Source organism: Xiphophorus hellerii, chromosome 14 (genome assembly GCF_003331165.1).
Source record: "Xiphophorus hellerii strain 12219 chromosome 14, Xiphophorus_hellerii-4.1, whole genome shotgun sequence".
In the NCBI taxonomy this organism is placed as follows: domain Eukaryota; kingdom Metazoa; phylum Chordata; class Actinopteri; order Cyprinodontiformes; family Poeciliidae; genus Xiphophorus; species Xiphophorus hellerii.
In genome coordinates, this window is record NC_045685.1 from 28,479,398 (window position 1) to 28,506,308 (window position 26,911).

Below are 26,911 nucleotides of genomic sequence, written 5' to 3' on the forward strand. Positions count from 1 at the left end.
AATTCTCCAAAGGAACATGCTAATTAATGCTAAGCTAGTGGATTTGAAGGAGTTCCTGTCAGAGAGAGGCCCAGAGAAACTGAGAACAAGACAGACCAGTCCGTCACGCTGCGGTCACCTCAACATGGCCACTACTGGACCAGACAGGTGGAAACTCTGACAGGACACGTTTTCACCAACACTTGGTTATTGGTGGTAAAATCCAGTTTCAGTTAAAAAGTCACTGATCCACCAGCAGCTGGTTTCTGTGGTTCAGATGAGATGAACAGGCTGGGCTAACTGGAAACAGGCTGAGACCACAGAGCTGACAGGAAAACCACAGGCTGCTAACACTGAGCATCACAGACACAGAGCAACATGAAAACACAAGATGGAGAAACAAACCAACACAATAAATCATTTCATTCATTTTAATGAAGAAACCAGTTAAACAACAGAAGGCTATGATGTCACACTCTGGTTCCAGTTATTGACCGATTTTTAAATGATGTTTGTTGATCCGACTTTTCCTCCTCCAGTGAAACTCAAAGCTGATATTTAATCAGTTCAAGGAAACAGAAACACAAGGAGTTCCTCAGGGACGTGTCATACTGATATGTGGTAAACACGGTGATGATATAATAATTCAGATCATTAAAATCTTTATTCATCCAGGGTGGAGGAAATCATAACCACTGAGTTGGGCAGATTGTCTCCTGCAGGTTTAATAAGGAAAGAATTAGAAACATAAAAGGCTTTTAAAATGTCAGAAACCATTTTTATTAAGTAATTAATTAGTTAATGTATGAAGTGAGTGATTGATTTAAAGTGTTACCTTTGTCTTTGTGTCGATATAAAGAGACCAGGATCAGAGTGGAGATGAAGTACGGAGAAAACACGACCAGGTGGATGAAAACTGGAAGACCCACAGTAAAAGGAGGAGGAGTGGAGACTGGAGAGGCAGCAGCTGATGATGATGATGATGATGATGATGATGATGATGATGATGATGATGTGAACAGATTCATAGCTGAGGATGAAGCTACTGGATCATAATGAAGGAGAATAAAACTCAGTTAGGAGACGGAGGATGAACTCAGAGACCCTGAAGCTCCTCACCTGTAACAGACTCACTGCTGGGTGGAGAGGAGGTGATGGGTTCCTCTGAAATAAAGAGAGTTACTTTGTTACCATGGTGACGCTCACAAGTTAAAACCAAAATCCAGAGAAGCTGCTGACCTCTGACAGAGATCCTGCTGGATGGAGACTCTCCATGACCTTTGACATTACATTTATAGAGGCCTTCATCAGAGCTGGAAACATGGAGGAGGGTCATGTGACCTGATGGTCCATCACCAATGAAGGAGCCATCTTTATAGAAAGCAGCTGGGAGGTTGTGGGTTGGATTCTTTGCTCTGCAGCTCAGAGTGACGTCATCTCCCTCCATCACAGGGAGGACAGGACTCTGCAGGATCACTGATCCACCTCAACACAGAGACAAACTACAGCATTTCATCCATTTCCACACAGCTTCAGCAACACTAACTCCACAGTCTGATCTTACCAGAGACAGAGAGCTGGATGCTGCTGCTGCTGCTGGAGGATCCAGACATGGACTCACACCAGTACAGACCAGTATCTGATGGGAACAAGGAGGTGATGCTGCAGGTAGAACCAACTGGTTTCCCCCATCCTTCACATCTCTTCCTGGTTCCTCTGCTTGTGTTTCTCCTCACAGTCCATCCATCAGATCCGTTTTCATCCTCACAGATCAGAGTCACTGATTCATATTCAAAGAACTGAGATCTGCTGGGAATCACAGTCAGACGAACAGCTGGAAGGAAAATCTGCTGCTTAGTTTTTATTTTCAAGGAAACCAAATGTTTTCATGAAAACTGATGTGATGTTAAAGGTTTAAACATAAAGTTCACCAACCTTGTATTTGTGCTCTGCTCAGCATTGATGTCAGAACTAAAGAGAAGAAAAATCACTGGGAATTAAATCAAAGACAAATAAATCTGCTAAATATCTGAACTACTGACATAAACATGAACATTTTCATTTCTAAATAAGTTCAAACTTTCAGGATCAGGTTTTGGTTTGAGGATGAATTTAAAAATAAACAATTGCTTTGAACGATATCCTCCAATTACTATAAATAAAAATTATGTCAAATTAATTTATATATCACTTTAAAAACAGGTTTAAAACTGGAACCAAAGTGCTGTACAAAAACTATAATACAATAAGTTGATGAAAAAAAATAGCAATAATACAGGAAAAGAAACAAATCCATATATATTGTTAAAATAATATAAGTTATAATAATAAATCAAAACAATAGAGCTACAGTGGCGACCAGAGGAAACGAGATCAGGCTTTTCTGTTGCTGCTCCTAATCTCTGGTAGATTATTCCATAGATTATTCCATAGATTATTCCAGAGATTATTCCAGAGATTATTCCAGAGATTATTCCATAGATTATTCCAGAGATTATTCCAGAGATTAGGAGCAACAACAGAAAAAGCCCGATCTCTTTTCCTCTTGAGTCGGGTCCGAGGGACTTTCAGTAGCAGCCGATTATTGGACCTTAAAGTTCTGGACACAGAATGAAGTTTCAAAAGGTCCTGAAGACAAAGAGGAGCTGATCCATTTCAAATCTAATCTCTATGAAACAGGCAGTCAGTGGAAAGAGGCCAGGAAGGGCCTTATATGGTGTCACTTCCTGGTTCCTGTAAGAAGCCGTTCTGCTGCGTTCTGGATCACTGGAAGTCGCTGCATCTGTGATTAATCCAGGCTTTTATACAAAGAATTACAATAATCCACTCGAGATGTAATGAAGGCTGGAAAAGTCCTTCAAAGTCCTTAAAACAAAAATAAGATTGAACTTTTTCTAAAATCTGCAGGTGATAAAAACTTGATCTAACGACAGAGCTAACTAGTTTATCTAGCTTTAAACAGCTATCAAAGATAAAACCAAGGTTCCTGGCAGAAGTTCAACAAAACCGAGATAAAGAACCAAGAATCAAGTCTGGATTATCAGTGTGAAGGTTTTGACCAAATAATATAAACTGAGTTTTACTTTGATTGAGGTGAAGAAAGTTTTGTTCCATCCAAGATTTAACTTCAGCTAAACAATCGATCAATAGCTGAAGAGATTCATTTTTACCATTTAGTAGTTTTATGGGCATATAAATCTGGACGTCATCCACAAAGCAATGAAACGAAACATTAAACTTATGGAAAATCTGACCAAGAGGTAATAAATATAAAATAAACAAAATGGGACCTAAAATTGAGCCTTGAGGGACGCCGAACTTTAAAGGGTTAGACGGCTGTTATGATGGAAACTACAACATGCTGCATGTCTGACATGAAGAGCAAATTCATCACAACTTTGACAGATTTAAGCTTCAGATTCACACAAACAGGAAAAATGAAAAGTGTTTCTGAGAGGAAACATCTTCATTTAAAAACCTTTTTCTGCTGAACTGATTTCAATGCGACTGAACTGGATGTTTCTTTCTGTGAATAAACCTGCAGCTGTCTCACCTCCCTCAGCTCGTCCTCTCAGTGTTTAACTCATTGAACCAGCAGCAGATGAACAGAGTCTGTACTCACTGAGCAGGAACAGGACAGATGTTTCCTTCATGGCGGCTCTCAGAGATCAGACTGTTTTCATCAGATCCTGTCTGAAAACACAAACACAATCTGCGGTTTTAGCACAGAGTAAAACCCTCCCTCTTCCTCAGAGGCTCTTCATCAGGTTTCACTCTGAAACAAGATGGAGGAAAATATCACACAAAGTGCAGCTTAGACCTTCTGACATGAAATAGAGAAGTTAAATGGTTTGATTTAACATGATCAGTTTAATTCCTCCCTGCTGGTTGTTCAGCTTTACAGTCAGTTTATTCATTAGACGGTAAAATATCTAATAAATCAGTCACTGCAGTGGAAAATAAACTTTTCATTGTTTTATATAATAAAACTTTATATGAGTCACCTTTGTTGAGATACTTTCTAAAAACCAAACTTTCCTCTGGAGCTGAAGGTTTGTGTTTGTCCAGCAGGGGGCGCTGTTCCTCATGAAACCCTCAGGCCGCCATGATTTACACTTTGACCTCCAGTTGGGGTCAATCTGACACATTTACAGTTCAGATATTAAAATTGTTTTATTGTTGGGAAACTCTTCATGTTCTCAGAAACATTTTCATATTTAAATCTCTAAAAGTTTTTTTGCTCCTGAATCTGATCCTGAACTTTAACTCTCACTGGCAGATTATCAGTGTGAAAAAACAAACTCAACTCTGACCTCTGACCTTAAACATGTTCAGCTGTATTCTAGATGTGTTCTAGATGTATAACTCTAGATCTAAAACTCTACATGTATGACTCTAGATGTATAACTCTAGAGCTATGACTCTAGATCTATAACTCTAGATCTATGACTCTAGATGTATAACTCTAGATCTATAACTCTAGATCTATGACTCTAGATGTATAACTCTAGATCTATAACTCTAGATCTATGACTCTAGATCGTTCCTCTGTAGGTCCAAAGACAATAACTTCAGTTGTGTTCTTGTTTCGGCCGTCTGTTGTTGTTGTTGTTGTTGTTGTTGTTGTTGTTGTTGTTGTTGTTGTTTTTCTGTTACGTTTCTGTAATTCTTAATAAATTAATCAACTGGACCAGATTCTTCCTCCACACTGTGTTTAAAATGACTGGCATCATAAACTGGTTAATATCCAGTTCATGATGCTGTAATAAACTATTATTAGTTTAACTAGTTTAACCTGAGTAAACCACCACTGTAATCACAGCAAACTGTTACCAGGCGAAGCTTTAACAGCTTTCAGAGAATCTTTTCTATTCTCAGACGTCTTTAGTTTCTCAGACTAACTTTCTAGCCAATCAAACTGTTATTATAGTTAATACAGGAAGTGCTTTGATGCATGAAGACAATGAAACTCCCTTTGAAAAGAAAGATAGCTCCTCCTGGGAGACTGACCTTTGACCTGCTGGAAGAGGAACAAACAGAAGCAGCTTTCAGCTTCTAGGCTCCACAATCTGGAACAACCTTCCAGAAAATTCAGAAAAGTTCCTTTAATAAGACAAAGTATATTTTTCTAAGAGCTGTCTTTGATTAAACTCATAGATCATTCATTTTTTATTATTCCAACGTTTCATAACGTTTCCTGAAAACGCCACTATGACATGATGTGTTTTAGTCTGATTGATGTTTTATGTTCAAAGGACTTTTCATTGTTTTGTTGCTGAAATGTGTGTAAACATAAAGTCTCCTTTCCTTCAAAACAATAGTTTCATAAAAATACCAGAACAGCATATTTTCATCCTAGTTTGGTTTTTAGTCCAGTTTCCAAACTCCCAGTCAAAGCTGGTCACCAGTAAAGGCTTCATGGGATTTTCAGCAATGAAATTGATTAAATTAAAAAATGAATAAGTTCCTGACATCTTTGTGAGCCTGGTTACTTCCTCCTCAGTGAAACAGACAGAACCAGCTTTTCTCTCTAGGTCATCAAAAATGTGGATGTTTGGCCCAATAAAAGACAAATCAGTTAAAGAATCGTTTCCTTTGGTTACTGATATAGTTAACCTAAACTAACTAAACTACCTGTGACAGGATGTCTGTAGAGAATAAAAGAACTGAATTTCTAGAACTGAATCTAGATTAGAGACGTTTCTGTTCTGAAAGCAGCTCCAGCTAAACTGTTGTAACTTTTATTTTCCCTTCAGGCATCAGAAGAAAATGATCAATAAAACTGAATACAGGTTATTAAACTTTAACAGAAAACTCAAAGTAGCTCTTGGTTTTTATCTCATTCAGAAATAAAGATTGAGTTGTTTGAAATGATTCAGTGAAGTAAATCAGAACAGAAACGGATCAGGCTCAGTGTTTCAGGTCAGACCAGTTCAGGAGATGGTGACAGCAGACACGCCTGGACATGAAGACCGTCCTCCAGCCAGCAGACACGCCTGGACATGAAGACCGTCCTCCAGCCAGCAGACACGCCTGGACATGAAGACCGTCCTCCAGCCAGCAGACACGCCTGGACATGAAGACCGTCCTCCAGCCAGCAGACACGCCTGGACATGAAGACCGTCCTCCAGCCAGCAGACACGCCTGGACATGAAGACCGTCCTCCAGCCAGCGGACACGCCTGGACATGAAGACCGTCCTCCAGCCAGCAGACACGCCTGGACATGAAGACCGTCCTCCAGCCAGCAGACACGCCTGGACATGAAGACCGTCCTCCAGCCAGCAGACACGCCTGGACATGAAGACCGTCCTCCAGTCAGCAGACACGCCTGGACATGAAGACCGTCCTCCAGTCAGCAGACACGCCTGGACATGAAGACCGTCCTCCAGTCAGCGGACACGCCTGGACATGAAGACCGTCCTCCAGTCAGCGGACACGCCTGGACATGAAGACCGTCCTCCAGCCAGCGGACACGCCTGGACATGAAGACCGTCCTCCAGCCAGCGGACACGCCTGGACATGAAGACCGTCCTCCAGCCAGCAGACACGCCTGGACATGAAGACCGTCCTCCAGCCGCACAGAAGCACAAACGTTTGTCTCCTGACTTCCTTCACAATAATTCACACTAACAATCCAAACTTCTCTGACGCTGAGAAACAAAATGTTATCAAATATTTAGTTTTGTACAGTTTGGCACAAAATATGTGTTTTTAATGCTGTTTTTCCTTAAACTGTGTTTCATGAATTTTATTCATAAAATCACCCAAAACCAATTTGTCAACAAATACTTTACTGCAGAAATCATTTGCACCGTTTTGCTTTTTTTGTTCATCTTTAATATTTCAGAGAGTCAAACACATTTTATCTGACAGAAAATGGGATTCAAAATCTCAACATAAGTGAATAAATCACCAAAAACTCCTTTGTTCACTTTGTTTAAATCAGTTATTCATGTTTTCAGATGAAGTCACTTTCTATTTGTGTAGATTTGAGGATCGGTCACATCTGGTTTAATTCTCTGGTTTCACATTAAGTCAGGCTGAAACCCTGAAAACACAAACTGATCAATTCTTATTAGTTTCTATAAACTAACAAGTTGTTCACTTATAAATGAAGTGAGTGTTTCTTCAAACAAGGTTTCTGGGAGTGAAGGCCGACTGCCGACTTTCACCCGTACATTTCAGAAATACAACATGGCGGCTCCTTCATTCTGCCGGAAATTTACGGCTTCGAGTCCGAAAATCTTGCTTACAAAATGGCGGTTGATTTTTTCCTCTTAGACAATTTCCAGCGTCGATCCTCTGGGTGAGTACTGAACACACACACACACACACCCACACACACACACACACACACACACGCACACCCACACACACACAGGAGGGGAGGAAGGAAAATTGAACATTTCTCAGGATTTTCTCCTGTGAAGATTTTTGTATTATTTTAATTTCTGTCCCACTTTTCTTTGAACATGTCCAACTATTTTCAAGCTAAACAACAAAATTTAGAAACTGAATGTTTAAAATGAAAAAAAGGAAATCTGAAGCGTAGATCCTGATTTGTTGGCGAGTTTAGAAACCTTTTTCAGAAGACAAAATCTTAGTGGTAAATGCTTTTAAGCGTTTATGTAAATTATAGTTTTCTACTCCCAGTTATATTAAAATAAGACATCAAACATTTTTAGAGCAAAAATGTTTCCTGAAGAATGTTTGATACGCGAATCAAGGTTTTTTCTACTTAATCTGAGAATCGATCAGGTCATCATTTATCGACTACGACTTTAGAAACGGAAGTATTTTTGTAATATTTCACAAAATATTGTAAATAACGACCTGAATGTGATTTCAAAGAGTCAGTGCTGCTTTTCAAGCTGAAAGGAAAAGAATAAGGATGATTTCTGACTGATCAACTACTTAATCACCAATATCTATTATTGAAAATTTTACATATATAAGTGCAAAAAAGACAATTCTCCATTTTTGACGGGATTAGATTTATTATTACTGATATTCTGACATAAGACAAGAAATTTACACGAAACAAAAACAAGATTTAAGGTTCTGGATTATAAATCAGACACTAGAGACAGAAATACCAGAAGGTCCAAATGGATTCTCCTTTTCTGGATCAGAACTCCCGGGTCCAAATGGACGCCATCTGGATCCGAACTGAAGCTGCTGAGCAACTGGATCAGAACCCACAGAGACTGGAAACCGCTCTGGTCATTAGTTCATTCCTGGTGAAGGAGGCAGGAAGTAAAAGTAAAATAAAATACTAAATGAAAATGTTCTTTTAAAAAAAGAGACACTAAAGATCCATAAAATAATAAAATATCCTAAAAATCCAGAGTCCTTCAGTTCCTAAACACAATCCAGCGGTTCTAGTCGTCAGACCAGCGATTCCCAAGAATCCACAAATCTTTTCCTTCCCTTTAAGTTCAGCTCAACAACCTTCATCTCCTTAGTAAAACCAGTTTCCAGCCAAACTTTCCTCTCTGACTCTCAACCAATCAGCAGCTTCCAGCTCACAGCCAGGTTGGGTCCTTCACCTGGGAGATTTCTGTCAGGCAGCTGGTTGGCCACCCCAGGCCACACCTCAGCAGGTGACTGTCACTAACTACATTTGTTCATGTGAACATGTCTAATAATAAGAACTTTATGAAAAAGCAGGAAATACTTTCACTAAAATAATAATCAGAGAATAAAATCACACAAACTTGATGTAGAAATGACATGAAATGATGAATAAAGTTCATCTAAAACACTACAAATATCCGCTGATGATAAATTCACTGTTAGGTTTGGACCAGGAAATGTTCTGATCCAGATCCCAGTTCTGCCTCTGACTCTCTGGACTTTATCCACATATTTATCTCACATGTTTACCACTTGAACCTTCCACAGTTTCTGTTGCACTCAGTATATTTCAGAGTTTTAATGTAGAAATTCAGTATTTTTCCTCCCAACTCAAGAGAATATCTGGAATTTTAAATGTAAAACTTTTCGATGTGACAATATCCAAGTTTTTCTTTTACAAACGTGACGTTGATTAAAACATTTCTCAGTCTTTTGGTCCACTAGTTTCCTGGTAGTCAGTAGAACCAAGTGAAGGTTCTGTTGACGTTCTGATTTACTAGGCCTATAACATTCATCAACATACACATATTTACAGATATTAATAACCTGGACTGGTTAATGCATGTCTGTCTGTGCTTGCAGCTTCCATATACTTGGTCTCCAAACTGTCCTCAGTCGGTCCAGCGATGTCCTGCGTCACAGACATGGCCGCCTGTCTCTGGGTCCTCCTGGCTCTCTGGATCAGCCTGTCAGGCTGTGAAGCAGCAGGTCAGTTCAGACGAATGAAACCAGTGGAGGTGGAGAGCTGATTCTCTCTAACCGCTCTGCTCTGTCAACTCCTCTCCTGCAGATCCTGTAAACGTCCCAGCAGAACCTGGACAGAACGTCGATCTGCCATGTAGAGCTGGCAGGAACAGCATCGTTACAGCTGTAAGCCTGACCAGAGGCGACCTGCAGCCAAAATACCTGCTTCTCTACAGGAATAACCAGATTGATGAAGATCTCCAGAATCCACAGTACTTGGGCCGAACAGAACAAAACCTTAACGCCACTGATGGACAAATCCATCTGACTATAAAGAATGTGACAGAGAAGGACAGTGGAGTGTATGAGTGCCGTGTCAAGACTGAACTAAACGGATTAAAAAGCAACACAAGCAACTCAGAGACGACCATCATGCACCTGCGTATCGCTCCTCTTCCTCCTCCTCCTCTTCCTCCAGGTGAGTGCTTGTCTCTGGATCAGAACCAGCAGCTTCCTGGTTCTGCATCTCAGATCAGATGATAATGATCTTCAGTGGGATCAGACTAATTCCCGGTTCTGTTCTGCAGGTCGAGGACAGATTGGACTGGTTCTGATGGTGGTTGTTCTGGTTGTTCTGGCTGCTGTGATTATTATCTGGAAGAAGAGGAAGACTCCCTCTCCTCCTCTTCATCATGATGAAGCTCTGAGGCTCCAGGTGTAGCTAAAAGCTGTGACATCATCAGACCATGTTGCTGATCTTCCCTCCGTTTCCATCTGGACCTCAGTGACTCCCAGCTGGTTCTGCTCTGCCACTAGGGGGCGCCATGGACTGACAATCACTGTGATCTTTGTTCTTGTCTACCAGATAACATTTCTTTATATATTATCTGTGTGGATTATTTATTTTAAAATTCTTTGTATAAATAAAGTTTTTTCCAAGTTTCTTTTGATCGTTTTGTGATTAATTTTTGCTTCCTAACATGAATCTTTGTTCACCAAGACGTTACAGTTTTTCTCCGTCACTTTGGTTCATTTCTCAAATCATTTTTGATATTTGCAAAGCAGTAAGAGCATTTTTAAAACTATTTATACATCAAAACAGAATAAATTACCTGCAGAATCCAGTTTCTTTCTCTAAATCATTAATTCATCCTCAAAGTTAAACATCTGTATTAATAAACATGTCAGTTCATCAGAATAATAAATTCTTGTTTCACTGAGTTTAGACCAAATAGTCACATTAAACTGATTCTGGAGGAAAGTTCTGATGTAAACTATGGATAAAGTTTAGATAACTTGTATTGTAAATTGTAATTATGGGAGATGAACAGCAAGAGACTGGAGAAGATGAACATTTATGATTTTACTGATTTGTTGACAGACCTTATGATGGAGATACAGGAAGCAGAGCATAAAGAAAAAGCAGCAACAGGAACATGAGAGAATCTCCTGAAGGAAAACAACACAGTAGATTACTTTACTGTACATTATAGTTTCCATCGGCATGCTGGGAAAAATGACTTCAGGAATGAAGAGGATGAGATGAACTCCATTGACTGATGGAAACTAGAATCATGTCCTCAGATTCTTCTGACTCTTCCTCCTCTTCCTCTTCCTCTCTCTGGCTGTTGACTCGTCCAAATCTTCGTCCTTCATCATCAGAAATGTATCATCATGTTGTTCTATAGACTATAAACCTGCCAGTTGATCAGGTATATGATGAGCCTTCAATCTATTTCAGAAAACTGGTTCATCTAATGGTTCACACATTTACCTCCATCAGAGAAACTCAGGATTCACTTGTAAGACATTCATCAGTTCAGGATGGATTTCTGTAAACATTTCATACAAATGTATAGAAAGCATTTTGAAAGTTAACATAGAATGTGACCAAGATATTTCAACACAGACCTGTATAACACATGTTGGTCTTCATGAAACAATTGAAAGTGCATGAAAAACAGAGAAAAATACATAATCACTTGCATGATGCACAGACGCATTTTTAACTTGTTGAAAGTAACAGGAAGCTGATTTTAGGTGCATCAGTGACACAATGATTTAAAGATTGAACAAGTATGAAGAATTTCACTTCTGTTGTGAGAAACGAACCAAAGCTGCTGAGAAAAACTGTTTCTGTTGGTGGAACAGTGGATGGTTTGTCTCCCCCTGGTGGATGGTTTGTCTCCCCCTGGTGGATGGTTTGTCTCCCCCTGGTGGATGGTTTGTCTCCCCCTGGTGGATGATCCTCCGAGTTGAACATTACTCAAGAGTTCTGGCTCTTTGGAGCTCCTTCAGTTTTAACATCAAGTTTTTTTAGTGAATCTTTAATTTCTCATTTGATCAGTCTGGCGCTGCGACAGACTGGCGACCTGTCCAGGTGACCCCGCCTCCAGGTGACCCCGCCTCTCGCTCAAAACGTTAGCTGGAGAGGCAGCAGCTCCTCCTGACCCCACTAAGGGACAAGGTGTTAGAAAATAAATAACTAAATAACTAAATAAATGGATGGATGGATGGATGGATGGATGGATCAGGGGTTGGGTTCAGGGGTAATCTGTGCTTTAGAGCATCTTACAGTCACATCACTGGTTCATGACCAGAACCGATGATGTAACCGAACCAAACCAGTGAGTGTTACATTAAAAATGTTGAATCGATCAGAAAATGTCCAGATTATCTGCTGAGTTTATATTTAAATGCCTGAAACATTTAAAATGTTCTCGTGTTAAACCTGATCAGGTGAGTTTAGGATCAACCAGCAGCTATGAAATATTCTCAAAGTTACCTGAAATATTAATAATAATAATAATAATTAATAATCACTTATTGAAACTCCTTCACTGTTTCACTAGAACATTGTGGTTGCAGTACCAGGTTCCTGTCACCAGGTGGCAGCAGGAATGACATGTCAGGCCTGCTGATGGAGTCACGTGATGAGTGGCAGCAGAAACTCATCGGTTGTTTCTAAACCCTCCAGCAAGATGTTGTGACCTTTGACCTCTTGACAGAGAAAGTCTGGGAGGGTCAGCGCGATGGACCAGAACCGGGTCAGTGGGTTTCATGCTGTTTATTTATTTATTTGGAACATAACAGTATTATAAAATCATCACAAGAACAAGGAATGCAACAGACACGTATCTTTGTACCACAGTTTTCTTAACATGCTGGAAAAGGAAGAAACTGTGGACCAGATGTTGAAGGCTTGGAGCTGCTGCAGCAGGACAGCAGTTTTCTGAAGATTTGGACCAGATTTGCTCAGATTGAAGACGGAGCCGCTGTGGCTCTGCAGACGATCTGTCCCTGATGGACGTCTGTCCTCCGCGCTGAGTAGAGGACGCATGTAGAGGTTCCTGCAGCACAAACAGTCAGCTTAGTGCTGCTCTGATCCACTCAGTGATCCACTCTGAGCTGCAGGAAGTGTGTTATCAGCTTCCTGGTCAAACTGCAGACAGCCTGAAGGAGGCTGGATGCTCCTAATGGTCAGGTCTGCTGGTCCAACTGGGAACCAGTTTAAACCTCCCAGTTCTCTGGAGCAGCTCCAGTTTGACCCGCATGTTTCCTTCAATAACAGGAAGCTGGAGAACCACAGAGCTGTTAGCCTGTTAACTGTTAGCCTGCTAGCTTTAATAACCACAGAGCTGTTAGCCTGTTAACTATTAGTCTGCTAGCATTAATAACCACAGAGGTGTTAGCCTGTTAACTGTTAGCCTGCTAGCATTACTAACCACAGAGCTGTTAGCCTGTGAACTGTTAGCCTGCTAGCTTTTATAACCACAGAGCTGTTAGCCTGTTGACTGGTAGTCTGCTAGCATTAATAACCACAGAGTTGTTAACTGTTAACTGTTAGCCTGCTAGCATTAATAACTACAGAGTTGTTAACTGTTAGCCTGCTAGCACTAATAACCACAGAGCTGTTAGCCTGTTAACTGTTAGCCTGCTAGCATTACTAACCACAGAGCTGTTAGCCTGTGAACTGTTAGCCTGCTAGCTTTTATAACCACAGAGTTGTTAGCCTGTGAACTGTTAGCCTGCTAGCTTTTATGACCACAGAGTTGTTAGCCTGTTAACTGTTACAATGCTAGCTTTAACTGTTAGCATGCTAGCTTTAATAACCACAGAGTTGTTAACTGTTAGCCTGCTAGCATTAATAACCACAGAGCTGTTAGCCTGTTAACTTTTAGCCTGCTAGCTTTAATAACCACAGAGCTGTTAGCCTGTTAACTGTTAGCCTGCTAGCATTAATAACCACAGAGCTGTTAGCATGTTAACTGTTAGCCTGCTAGCATTAATAACCACAGAGCTGTTAGCCTGTTAACTGTTAGAATGCTAGCTTTAACTGTTAGCATGCTAGCTTTAATAACAACAGGCTGCAGAAACACTCAGAGGAACAGCAAGCAGCTACCAAAACCATCTAACTCTTTCCTTCTCAAACTGTGGTTCCTGGACCACTGCTGGCCTGCGGCGCCCCCTAGGGGTACTGCATGGAAACTAAATCTAAAAGCTTCTTTATCCATAGAGAATAATAAAACTGAACTTCTCTGTAAAAAGTGAAATGATTTGTTGTGAACCAGCAGTTAAACAGATAAAAATCTTTCCTGTCCAACAGAAAACGAGAAACTTTCTGCATTTGATTTGGTTTTTGAAATAAAAAGTTTTAACTTTAACTTGATGTGAGGAATTACCTCTGCTGCTCCTGATTGGCTGCAGCTGATTAATGAAGGTTTTCAGTTCTCTAATTTCCTTTTCTCCATCTTTTCCTCCTTCAGCTGAGATAAACAGAACAACCAGCAGAATTTATCAGAGTAACTTCATTAAATCATTAAAACTAAACATGCAAAAAAAAAAGTTTAAACTGCATGTCTGTTAAAATGAGTAAAAAAAAACAATATTCAAAGTTCACCTTCAGGTTTCCTGCAGAAACATCGTCTCACCAGAAGAACCAGAAGAATTAATGAGAGCAAAACCAGAAAGATAGAAATGGAAACAACGACTGAGATGGTGGGAAGAGATGAAGGAGGAGGAGGAGGAGGAGTGGAGGATGAAGGAGGAGTGGAGGAGGAAGGAGGAGTGGAGGAGATTCTCTCTGAAATGAATCAAAGGTAATAATTTATTTCTTGTCTCCTGATGAAGGTTGAAGCAGACAGAGAAGCTGCTGACCTCTGACCTTTGACAGAGATCCTGCTGGATGGAGACTCTCCATGACGGCTGATGTTACATTTATAGAGGCCTTCATCAGAGCTGGAAACATGGAGGAGGGTCATGTGACCTGATGGTCCATCACCAATGAAGGAGCCATCTTTATAGAAAGCAGCTGGGAGGTTGTGGGTTGGATTCTTTGCTCTGCAGCTCAGAGTGACGTCATCTCCCTCCATCACAGGGAGGACAGGACTCTGCAGGATCACTGATCCACCTCAACACAGAGACAAACTACAGCATTTCATCCATTTCCACACAGCTTCAGCAACACTAACTCCACAGTCTGATCTTACCAGAGACAGAGAGCTGGATGCTGCTGCTGCTGCTGGAGGATCCAGACATGGACTCACACCAGTACAGACCAGTATCTGATGTGAACAAGTAGCCAATTTTACAGGTAGAACCATTTAATTTCCCCCATCCATCACCACATTGCGTCCTGGTTCCTCTGGTTGTGTTTCTCCTCACAGTCCATCCATCAGATCCATTTTCATCCTCACAGATCAGAGACACTGATTCTCTGATAAAGAACTGAGATCTGCTGGGACTCACAGTCAGAGCAGCTGGAAGGAAAAACTGCTGCTTTTTATTTTAAATAAAACAAGTCTGACCATGAAACCAAATGTTTTTGTGGAAAACGGTGTGAGGTTTTAAATGTGTAGAGTACTTAGATAAATTTAAATGAACCAACCTTGTGTTTTTGTGCAGCACAGCACTGAGGTCAGAACTAAAGAGAGAATAAAGAATCATTTTGAATAACTAAATATAAAATATATCTTCTATAAATATCCACATTGCTGGCAGTAAGTCAGTCTAGTTTCCGGTGAGAGTTGGTCTCCACCAGAGCTGCACTTTGTCACTGGTTCTGTTCATTACTTTCATGGACAGAATCTGTGGACCAGCCAAGCTGTTGATAGGATCTACACTGAAAGATGATTATATAAACTGTAGCTACTGTCAATGAAAACAAACTCTTTACTTTTTCAGGCCCTGGTGTCTGTGGTTTGTCGCTCTGCAGAGATCTTTGATAAAACAGTCAGACTGACAGGCAGCTCAGACCAGAGGTTATTATTAGGCTCTCAGCTTGAGGCCGAAACTCTCAGTCCTTTACTAATCTTAACGTGTTTCTCAGGTCCGATCAGCAGCACCTCCAGTCCATCACTGTGAACTCAGAGGTTCCTCTTGGACGTGTGCTGAGCTTCCTCTGGTTCTCCAAACCTCTCAGCTCCTCCTGACGTTCAGCTGATCAGACATGGCCGCTTGTTCCAGCAGCAGGAAGGAGGGATGACAGGATGCAGTCATCTCTCTGCTGCAGCTTCACTGATTATCAGAGCTGCTCTGTTATCCTGCAGCTTCACTTCTCTAGACGTTGCTGCATGTTGCACCAACGGCTGTTATGATGGAAACTACAACATGCTGCATGTCTGACATGAAGAGCAAATTCATCACAACTTTGACACATTTAAGCTTCAGATTCACACAAACAGGAAAAATGAAAAGTGTTTCTGAGAGGAAACATCTTCATTTAAAAACCTTTTTCTGCTGAACTGATTTCAATGCGACTGAACTGGATGTTTCTTTCTGTGAATAAAGCTGCAGCTGTCTCACCTCCCTCAGCTCGTCCTCTCAGTGTTTAACTCATTGAACCAGCAGCAGATGAACAGAGTCTGTACTCACTGAGCAGGAACAGGACAGATGTTTCCTTCATGGCGGCTCTCAGAGATCAGACTGTTTTCATCAGATCCTGTCTGAAAACACAAACACAATCTGCGGTTTTAGCACAGAGTAAAACCCTCCCTCTTCCTCAGAGGCTCTTCATCAGGTTTCACTCTGAAACAAGATGGAGGAAAATATCACACAAAGTGCAGCTTAGACCTTCTGACATGAAATAGAGAAGTTAAATGGTTTGATTTAACATGATCAGTTTAATTCCTCCCTGCTGGTTGTTCAGGTTTACAGTCAGTTTATTCATTAGACGGTAAAATATCTAATAAATCAGTCACTGCAGTGGAAAATAAAGTTTTCATTGTTTTATATAATAAAACTTTATATGATCACCTTTGTTGAGAAACTTTCTAAAAACCAAACTTTCCTCTGGAGCTGAAGGTTTGTGTTTGTCCAGCAGGGGGCGCTGTTCCTCATGAAACCCTCAGGCCGCCATGATTTACACTTTGACCTCCAGTTGGGGTCAATCTGACACATTTACAGTTCAGATATTAAAATTGTTTTTATTGTTGGGAAACTCTTCATGTTCTCAGAAACAGAGAAACTTTGTCTTTTCCTCTGAAGCTGATGGTTTAATATTAAAGACAAAATCTGGTAATTTTTCAATTAAATTTGGAAATTGAATCAAATAAAATAAAAACAAAACAATAAAATAAAAACAAAACAAGGGTTACAGAAATTGACAGCAAATCATAATTTTTGGACATGTTGCATTTAATCTGAATCTTTTATCTGCTGATGTTTCCGTGGTCAGAATTGAATGTGTTTCTGATCTTTGAAACGTTTTTTAATAAGTAAAATTTCTGACCATAATCATAATCCTCTTCCTTGGATCGTTATGTTTGCGTTTGTCCAGCAGGGGTCGCTGTTTGCACAGCTACAGTATGGAGTCTCTCTGGCAGGTGGGTCAGCGACCTTATCCATCTGATCCATCTGGGGAAGAGATATGATAAATAGATTCTGTAAACGTTTCTGTTGTGACATTTAAAGGAGAGAAAAAGTCTTTTTGTTTTCAGAAGTTGTGAAACATCTGGTCACATCTGTTTCACAGAGTTTGGGTTTATTCCAGAATCCTCAGCTCCTCTGATGACAGTAGGAACCGGGACAAAGTCCCAGAACTTTAACTGATCAACATAAAACTGATGTTGGTTTGAGACACAAAGAGGAAGTTCTGGGAACTTCATGATGGTGGTTTCCTGGTTCCTGTTGATGTGGCTGAATTTGAATGAATGTTGACCTTTGACCCTTTCAGTCAGAAAGAGGAAGAATAACTGAAGAGCTGAAGTTTAACAGGAACAATGGAGATTTTTCACTTCGTCACTTTAACACCTGAACTCAGAAGAGGCTCAGCAGCAGATTTATAACCTGGAGAGATGAACTCTTATTATCTCAATATCTCAGCTTAAAGATATTTGAAAATAGGATTGATATTTATGAAATGTTATGAAAGTTTAAACTAGTTTAATCTATCATTTTACCCATGATGCCTCATTAAAGCTCAGCCTGTCTGGTCCCAGTAGAGACCAGAAGCCTGACTGCAGCTTCCCTTCATGCTGGTTTGTTTCCTGCTGGAGATCAGAAACGTTGGAGCTTCAGCATCAGACTGGATCAGATCAGCAAACTGACTCCATGTTGGCGTCATGTCTGACGTTTCAGACAGGAAGAAGCAGTGAGGTCATGTCTTCATGCTGGTGATTAACGTTCATAAACTGGAGCAGACAGAATCTGACTAAAAACCAAACAGCAGCAAACATCATTTAGAAATGAATCAAACATGACAGCAGGTCACTCACTCTGGAGATACACACCATGAAACACACACACCATGAAACACACACACCATGAAACACACACACCATGAAACACACACACCATGAAACACACACACCATGAAATACAGTGGAAATTAATTCATTTAAGTATAAAGGGGGATGTTGGTAGGCCTGTTTAATTAATCATGTGATTTATTGATTTATTGATTCATTGATTTATTGCAACAGGCCTCTATGTTGATCAGTCTATTAAACCTGATGATGTCAGCGGCATATTTAACCAGACTGTCTGTCTCATAATCTCCCTGAAAACATTCAGAAAGTTTTTATTCTTAGAATTTTTTTGTGTAATTTTCACTTGAAAAACTCTAAGTTAATTTTAATTATTAATAAGATTAATGAGACAAACTCGCAGGTCAATTTTACTTGAACATAAGCAATAATTAATCTCCTGTTTAGCTGATAAAATTTAAGTCTATTGCTTCAGGTTCAGTCTATCAGATTACACTTTATGCTTTTGATAATTAGGACAATTATTAAAATAGTTTATTATTTCTACTTTACATGTTAGATGGAATCTATTTGATACAGATTTATTAATTCAAAGTAACACAATAAATATATCATGGTACTGTAAAGTTGCTGACATGATCATTTGTTGTAGAATTTAAATAATAACTCAGGGTTATATTTACAGAACCAAAGGTTTTTTTTTCAGTGCAGCCTTCAGGAAACCAGAACAGAACAAACTGAAAACCAGTCAGTCAGTTTCTGGACCTTCTGAACATTTTCTCTGTTCAGGTCTGGAGAATCCAGAAACTGTTGGTGTTTCAGTTTTCATGGGTTGGTGAGGAAGTGATGGTACTTTTCTCTTTAATCTCTACAGTTTTTAGTGATTTTAGCTCCAGACTGTTGTGTTTGATCCACTGGATCATCTGATCCACTTCCTGTCTGGAGACAGATTCAACATCCTAGATCAGATGATCACAGAGGTTTCATCTTCAGCAGTTTCACTCTTAATTATTCTAATAACTCTGTATGATTACAGTGTATGAATGCTTTTCCATGCTATATTTTAATATGTAAATTCTGATCCGGCCTGATTCTGTTTACAGCCACTGTAGGAGCCATTTATCCTTTTCTGTGTTTATCGCCACCAGGGGGCGAATTTCATTTTGAGTTCTGTGTGTCTGATGGGGGATGGGTATTTAAGGTCAACGGTGATTCTGTTCAGGTGTTGTTAGTGGGAAGAGGCAACAGTTTTCCACTGTGTTTGGTTTAGGTTTTGAGGTTGAATTTACGTGTAGCTACATGGAAGTAGCAAAACAATGGACATTGTTCTGTTCAATAAATGACCTTTTTATAAGTCAAACTAAAGATCGACATGGTAAATCTCTACTGAACGCATGTAAGAACAACGCCTTCAAGCACAACAACCAGTAGCCTAAAAGATAGGATTTTAGCCGCTACAGCCACCAAAGAACCAAACATGCAAAACAATGTTTTACACGTCATCAAGTTTATCATGTTCTATAGAACATGATCTGCTCAGAGATCCAAATCAACATGTAAATTCATGCAAACTCTCTCAGACTCTGTTGTTGTTGTAATCAGTCAGTAAGGCTGTTCATGTTACCAGCTTCTGCAGGTTATAACAGACAGAATGTTACTAATATTCTTATAGTGACATAAAAAGTTTTATGTCACTATAAGAATATAGTGAAACCATGCTGCTGTGCTTTATAAAGTCTGAGCCTCTAACATGTTCTAAGTTCTGGTTCTGAAGCAGAAAAGGTTCTGATCATTGCTGCTCTCCTCTAACTGGGTTCATACTGGTTTCTGGATGTTTGTCTGATTCTGGCAATCAGCCCAGAAGCTGTCAGCCTTTATTGTTTGCCAGCAGGTAAACAATGATGATGGATGCTGACATAACCAGGTGTGGTAGGTTTAATCTGCGAACAGAAACTGATGACTGATGACTATCTACTAGAATATTTCTTTGTTTTCTAGAATTAAAAACAGTTTGTGTTCAGTTCTGTTTCTCTGAACATTTTAAACTGAACAGTTTCTCTTTTCCTTCAGCTCAGATCAGAATCAACAGAAAACAGTTTATTCTGCATTCAACCTGAAATAACTTCTACCTGAGAAAAACACAGAGACATAAAACCTGCTGAAACACGTCTGACTGGCTCTTTGTTTACCACTTGCAGCAGCAGGTGAGTTGCCACGGTAACGCCCTGCCCAGTTTTCCGTCATCATTTGAAATTCAAAGCATAAAGATTAAGGTCAGAGATCAGTGAGGTCTGCACCTGGCAGCTCAGATCAGAAACGGCCTGTGAGATATTAAAGTTACATATAAGTTTGAGTCAGAGTAATAACCAATCAGCAGTTAAATTATAAGAAAATAAAAGTCCCACATTATTCTGAACCATGGTGTTTCCCAGCATGCATCTGGGTATTTCTTCATAATGTGATGACAATAATTCTTGGTTAAAGAGGATCAGGTTTTGTTTTTGTTTGAAAGGTGACTTGATTCCACTGAGGGAGGAGTCCTAACAGGAATAAAGAACAAACAGGAACTCCTTGGTTCTGACTTTGGTCTTTACATTTAGACATAAAAAGATCTGATCCAGAAAAACAAAGTTTGCTGCAGGACAGTGGAGGAACAAGAGTTTACTGAGTTCTGGTTTCCGACAGATTCATGTTAGAGGAACAGAAGTGATAAACAGGAAGAGCTGCAGTCTGAGTAAAACATAAAAAACTTACTAAAGATTCACAAGAGGAAAAGAAACAAGTTCAGTATAAAGTTTCCAGTTCTGATCTCTCAGCTCCGCTGCATTAGAGGAACAAGTTTTATTTTTAGTCAGTTAAGGTGAGATCAATGTAACCTTCTACTATAAAGAGAAGAGAGGCCAGTAAATAAAGGCTTAAAGCATTTGGCTTATCTGGGATTTTCCAGCAGCACCGCCCATGAGTCAACATGTTGAGGTCATTAACTCTGATGTTTGACTCGCACGAAGAGCCTTTATGGGAAACGAAAACCGAAAATAATCTTCACAAAACCCTCTAGCTCATATTGTAAATCCCTAAAGCTAAAGAAAAATATGCCTCTGATTCTTACAAGCCAAAACTCTGGGTAAAAACATCACATCAATTCATCATAGAGGAATATTAAAGAATCGCTCTTTCTACACAACTTGTTCATGTGAATCTTCAGTCTCTATAGCCAACATTCAAAATGGCTCCTCTGTAGTTCAGATAACAGAGAAACATGAAGCTGTAAATGATGAAAACCCTCAGACTTTGTCCTTCAAACCTTTTATTATGTCTGCAGACTTCAGCTCTCTGACCGTAAAGAAACTTTATCAGCAGGAAGTTTAAACACAGTGAACCTGAACTTTCAGTTATAATAATAATCTGATTACTGGGAAAGGGAGAGATCTACCAACAATAAAATACCTTTCATACCAACAAGATGAAACTTGTCTGTTATCAGCTTTGATATGATCCAAGTTGAACGTGAAGGAATCTGTCTTTAAGGACATTCCTGTTTTCTACCTGCCTGAACCTGAACTTTTCACTGAATCCTTGGTTTGAAGGAGAGACTCAGAGGAACTGCAGATCTCTCAGCTCTTCTTAGTTTCATCCTGAAATGTCTGGAGGAAACAGATGAATGTGAACAAGAACATAAATATGATCTGCAGACACAACCAGCCTGGACTCTGAGTCTGTAGCTGTAGACACGTTTAAACAGTAAACACTGTTTGGTCAACAGTTCTCTGCAGAGGGTAAAACCAAACAGGCCTCTGTTTTATTAACAGTTAGCATGCTGCCATGTTTCTGCTATGCCTGTAAGTCTGATGCATCCACTAACAACAGCAATGGATGGCGAAGCCACTCCACTAGTCCCACTGCAGGTTCATTTCTACTTCTAATGGATGCTGGGAAAGACTGTTGTTATGTTCAGGTTTTGCTAAAAGGAGTTAGCCTATCAGAGAATCTATGCTAGCCTAAAATAGCATCTCAATGCTAAACATGTAGCAGCTAACACTAATGTTAGCGTCCACAGTACACATTTCTGAAGAAGCTCCAGGAACGATCAGGAATGCTAGTGACAGCATTTATGCTAACATTAGCATTTTGGCCAATTTTAGCTTATTGTCATAATCTGTGTATTTCTGTGTTTATTTTGAGTTTCTGTGTTTCCTGAGTCTCCGTGTTGTTCCATCTTCCCCCTGATTGTTCCCAGCTGCGTCTCGTTCCCTGATCACCCTCCGTGTATTTAATGTCACCTGTGTCTCTGCGTTTCTGTCGAGTCCTCGTCCTGTCTTTCTGTTGAATGTTTGCCTAGTCGTGCGACCTGTTGCTACCAGTGCCTTCCACTCTGCTGTGCTGCCGGGTTTCTGGACTTCTTGAATTATTTGTACCTTTTTTCACCATTAAAATCGTTTTCTCCGTTCAACCTGGGTCTGCTGTGTTTACCTCACCACCATTCACCACCACTTCCTGACACTTACACACTAACTTCAACATATTGAATGACATAAGTCCATGTTAGTCAACATGCTTGTGATTCTCCACATGCTATTGAATACCTTTTTGCTAAGCTTAGCATTGATGCTAATTTTAAGCATCAGAACTCTGGGTCCAAACCGACGGGCACACTTTGGCAGGCCCCGTTTACATTTCTTGAGAAATGTTCTAGTTTTGGTATATTGTTCATGAGTGAGTTGAGCTAAAACAATTTACCGGTTGATCTACATTCCTGTCCTCATCTCTGGTCATGAGCTTTGGGTAGAGACTGAAAGAACGAAGTCACAGATACAAGCAGCTGAAATGAGTTTCCTCTGTCTGGGTTTTTTCTTGGACACAGAAGCTTGTTCATCCTGGAGGGACTCAGAATAGAGCTGCTGCTTCTCCATGTAGAGAGGATCCAGATGTGGATCAGCATCTGGTTATGATGGACGCCTCCCTGATCTGGTCTCATCCCACCAGGAGGAGACCCAGAGGAAAACCAGGACAGATTCAGGAATTATGGAGGGATTCATTAAATATTCAGAAAGAAATACCATCAGCAGTTCTGTGTTTAGCAGCACTGTCTGTTTTTTTAACTGATATTTCCCCTTCAGTCTAACCGTTGATAGAGACGCTGAGTTTACAGGAAGGAAGTTGATGTTTGTTTGTGTTGAAAGCAGCTCATGATGGGAAAAACCACAGCAGACTTCTCTACTTAGAGTTCCTCATTCCCTCCACACAGGCAGGCCTCTGTTCTCTCTTTTAATAAAAAATAGACATTAATGCTTGGTCTCATTTAACAAATGACTTAAACTTCATACATAAAGAAGTTGTTTGAACTGTAAAAGCCTGATGAAATCAGTTTCTGGTTTCATATTTCATTCAGAGACAGATGGCCTCTTTTAAATAATGCACTAAAACACATCCTGGAACAAAGTCCTGAGGGAATGTTGGCACTAAAACCGGTTCTGTTTGCACTGTAGGAGGTTTCATTAACTACTGACAACAGAAACACAAGACAACGCCTCACAGTAAAGGACTGGTTATGAAGAAATGAAACCTATCCCTGCTGAAATAACATCAGCAATCCAAATATCTATGATGCCGAAAAAGAAAACTAGATGAAAATCCATCCATTTTCTAACACCTTGACCTTTAGTGGGGTCAGGAGGAGCTGCTGCCTCTGTAGTGAATATTTCAGGTGAGAGGTGGGGTCACCTGGACAGGTCACCAGTCTGTCGCAGGGCAACACAGAGACAGACAGGACACAACCATGCACACTCACTCACACCTAGGGAGAATTTAGAGAGACCAATTTACCTAAATTAACCTTTTGGGAGGAAGCCGGAGAACTCAGAGAGAACCCAGCATGCACAGGGAGAACATGCAGAAAGACCCCGGGCCGGGAATCGAACCCAGAACCTTCTTGCTGCCAGGCAACAGCTCTACCAACTGCACCACTGGGCAGCCCACAAAGAAAATATCGAGTATTATTATCTTCCACTCTTTTAGCAGTTTTCATGCTCACTGCCCAGTTTCTGCAGTTTCTCTTCCTGATCATGTTTACACCAGGAGTTCAGTCTGAATGAATTAATTACCATAAAACCAAAACTCTGATGTTCAAACTGCATGAGGTACATATGATCCAAATCCTCCTGGATCCTGAAAATAAATCTTCTACAGGTACAAAATTCATTTTATAATGTTTAAATATCAAATATTGTCCATGCTCTGCAGAAACAAACTCACATGCTGTGGAGAAATATAGAATCAAAACTAATAATATTCATAATTCACTGATCAGATGATCCACTCCAGAATACTGAACTGACCCAGACTGTCAGGTTATGGAGAGATGATTTCCATAAAACCTGCTGCTGGTTGAAGATCCTCTGGCCTTTAAACATGTTTGGATCCTCACTAAAATATCTGAAAATTCATATTTAAACTTTGAACGTCACATGAATCTGTTTTCATCTGTTCTATAGTTTCATGGTTGCGATCACACTGAGATAAATTATTTTTCCTTGACAAACCAGATTAACTTCCACACATGTTGGCTATAAAATTCAATAATAACTTTGGTCATTAAGGTGTAAAATATGAACTGATAACTGCCCATGAAGCTGAGATTTGTATCATAGTGAACCTGAAATGTGAGTCAGCATGAAAAAAACAAGACAGACATGAAACCAGAAACATGATCTGTATTTATAAAAATATAAACTTTTAATTCAGAAATATTTTTATACAAAATAAAATGTAATATTTTTACATTAAATTCTCACCAATAACAACATATTTTCTTTCCCAGACAAACTTTGTTAATCTAAAGTCCCACTGCATGATGTGTCCTTTACTGTCTGACCTTTAATCTGAATGATAAAGTTTTATCATTTAGAGTTTAGATATAAAGAGATAACATCAATAAAAACTGATCAAAGCTGGAATATAACAGGCTGATTTATAGCATTATTTAAATAACTAAATGTTATAAATCAGAGCATGAAGATAATAAACTTCCTGCTCCATTTCCTCAAAGCAGGCAAAACTGAGTAAAATTACATTACAAATAAATACATAAAGATTATTTCTGAAAATTACACATCAGTTCAATCAATAGTTTAAGTTTTCTGCTGATATTTTACATTTATTCACATATTTCTATTTCTTTAATGTACATCTACATTTATTTATAGAATTGACTAAATGAGCCAGTTATGTAATTATGATATAAACAGCAGATTTCTGAACATGCAGACAAAACATTAGAGCAGATTAAACATCATCATTAGTGTCAATAAGAACTCAGAGAAAATACATTATTCATTTTTCCAATTATAGTTTCACATCATTTTATTATCTGTGGTGCCAACGCTGCACTAAGACGTGTTGTTGAATTGCTCTTGGTCTGATTCCTCTCTAGGACAGGTCTAATATTATTATTATTTTATTAATAATAATAATTATTATTATTATTAAAATAATAATATTTATTATTATTATTATTACTATCATTAATATTATTGTTTTAATAATTATTATTATTAGTATTATTATTTTAATTATTATTATTATTATTGTGATTATTATTAAAATAATATTTTTTAATAATAATCTATAAACTAATAATCTAATCTAATAATAATTATTTTAAATATTATTTAATAATATTAAAAATAATATTAAATAATAAAAAAATAATATTTTAATAATATTATTAAAATAATAATAATTATTATTATTAATCCCATTAACCCCCCAGAAGGTGAGAATCATTAAAGCCCCTCCACCTCGACAAGGTAGCAATTCACGGAGGGGACACATTAGTGCAGGAGTCATCCACAGGTTGACCAGGTTAGTATTGAAATAAGCAAAGTAACTGATCATTAAATTATTGATCTTCCTGGTTTTTGTCATATTTACATTTAAATATGAGAACAAAATAAAAAATGTCCCAGTTGCTGACATTAGCTTGTTCTTATTGACTAAAGACGACGTTGTTTCTGCTTTGGCTGATGATCCAGAAACATCAACAACTTTCAGTCAGATCAACTGAGGATTCTGTGCATCTTCAGGGAGAAAAGAAGAAGGAGTCTTGATCTTCTTCCTCCTAATAACTATCACCATGGAAACAATGACAGCAGCTACAGCAGCTACAGCCACCATCAGGACAACATGACTTCGACTGACCCCTAACCCGTCTTTATTCCCTCCATCCTCATTCCCTCCTTCTCCTCTGTTTCCATCCATGTTCCCTGCAGAACAGAACCAGGAATTAGTCTGATCCCACTGAAGATCATCATCTGATCTGAGATCCAGAACCAGGAAGCTGCTGGTTCTGATCCAGAAATAATCACTCACCTTGAGGAGCAGGAGGAGCTACATCCAGGCTGACGGTGCTGATCAGTCTGACCGCTCTCTTTGTCCGTCCTCCTCCTCCTTGGACATAACACTCATATATTCCACTGTCATTAGTTCCCACATTGTGTAAAACTATTGTCACATTTCCATTTGTTCTGTTCAGTAGCTCCACTCTGTTTTTATACTGATCTTCTGTGATAACTGGATCTGAATTTTGGTTCGGACAGAAAATTACATATTTGTTCTCCTCATCAGGTCTGCTCCACTCTACAGTTTTGATGGGCTTGAAGTTGCTAGCATCACATGGCAAAGATACATTGTCTCCAGTTTTAGCTGCAATTGTGATCTTATCTACAGAAGAAGAAACAAAACAAGTTAACAGAGCATTTCCACAGCTGGCTGCTGACCTCCTAGTTCCTAGTGATAACACAGCTGATAACAGCTGCCCTCTTATCATTATTATCATTATTAGTTAGTTTTGTACTATTTATTTCTTTATCTTTGTATATTATGTATATACACATAACCTGCATCTTAA

General features: G+C 39.3%; 5 protein-coding genes across 8 annotated transcripts in view; 2 read left to right on the forward strand and 3 right to left on the reverse strand.

The window, feature by feature from the left end:
* Positions 1–26,911, forward strand: part of LOC116732561 (muscle M-line assembly protein unc-89-like) — a 444,643-nt gene that overhangs the window by 340,804 nt on the left and 76,928 nt on the right. The window lies entirely within an intron of this gene.
* LOC116732604 (high affinity immunoglobulin gamma Fc receptor I-like) overlaps positions 1–26,911 on the reverse strand; it is a 218,664-nt gene that overhangs the window by 150,683 nt on the left and 41,070 nt on the right. The window contains exons 1-8 of one of the 2 annotated variants that reach the window (XM_032582909.1): positions 17,031–17,123; positions 16,175–16,245; positions 15,189–15,224; positions 14,791–15,060; positions 14,466–14,711; positions 14,202–14,384; positions 13,984–14,067; positions 12,354–12,651 (exon numbers count right to left, since the gene is read on the reverse strand). In XM_032582909.1, coding sequence (XP_032438800.1) covers positions 12,557–12,651; positions 13,984–14,067; positions 14,202–14,384; positions 14,466–14,711; positions 14,791–15,060; positions 15,189–15,224; positions 16,175–16,205 — 945 coding nt within the window. In that variant the 5' untranslated portion in view covers positions 16,206–16,245; positions 17,031–17,123 and the 3' untranslated portion in view covers positions 12,354–12,556. Of the gene's footprint in view, positions 1–12,353; positions 12,652–13,983; positions 14,068–14,201; positions 14,385–14,465; positions 14,712–14,790; positions 15,061–15,188; positions 15,225–16,174; positions 16,246–17,030; positions 17,124–26,911 lie in introns of those variants that run through there. The other variant, XM_032582907.1, reaches the window with a different exon arrangement.
* LOC116732605 (high affinity immunoglobulin gamma Fc receptor I-like) overlaps positions 1–26,911 on the forward strand; it is a 185,917-nt gene that overhangs the window by 132,523 nt on the left and 26,483 nt on the right. The window lies entirely within an intron of this gene.
* LOC116732619 (putative protein TPRXL) lies at positions 396–3,818 on the reverse strand. 2 transcript variants are annotated; one of them, XM_032582947.1, is made up of 7 exons: positions 3,602–3,818; positions 1,915–1,950; positions 1,544–1,813; positions 1,219–1,464; positions 1,099–1,143; positions 815–1,024; positions 396–695 (listed from the first exon to the last, which is right to left on the reverse strand). In XM_032582947.1, the coding sequence occupies exons 1-7, from the start codon at positions 3,630–3,632 to the stop codon at positions 643–645; spliced, it is 891 nt and encodes a 296-aa protein (XP_032438838.1). In that variant the 5' UTR covers positions 3,633–3,818; the 3' UTR covers positions 396–642. The 2 variants fall into 2 exon arrangements, with proteins under 2 accessions (XP_032438838.1, XP_032438839.1); XM_032582948.1 differs by having other exon boundaries at positions 3,533–3,814.
* The window catches only part of LOC116732641 (butyrophilin subfamily 2 member A2-like), a 2,486-nt gene continuing 1,494 nt past the window's right edge, over positions 25,920–26,911 (reverse strand). The window contains exons 2-3 of the mRNA XM_032582987.1: positions 26,374–26,724; positions 25,920–26,267 (exon numbers count right to left, since the gene is read on the reverse strand). Of these exons, the coding sequence (XP_032438878.1) occupies positions 26,056–26,267; positions 26,374–26,724 (563 nt within the window). The 3' untranslated portion in view covers positions 25,920–26,055. The remainder of the gene's footprint in view (positions 26,268–26,373; positions 26,725–26,911) is intronic.

Bases quoted from the DNA above. Each gene is read 5' to 3' on its own strand.
- LOC116732619 (XM_032582947.1), bottom strand. From the start codon at position 3,632: ATGAAGGAAACATCTGTCCTGTTCCTGCTCA. The intron at 1,144-1,218 runs GTCAGCAGCTTC...TCTTTATTTCAG, and splicing joins CAGCAGGATCTCTGTCAGAG to AGGAACCCATCACCTCCTCT. The intron at 1,025-1,098 runs GTGAGGAGCTTC...ATTATGATCCAG, and splicing joins CAGCAGTGAGTCTGTTACAG to TAGCTTCATCCTCAGCTATG.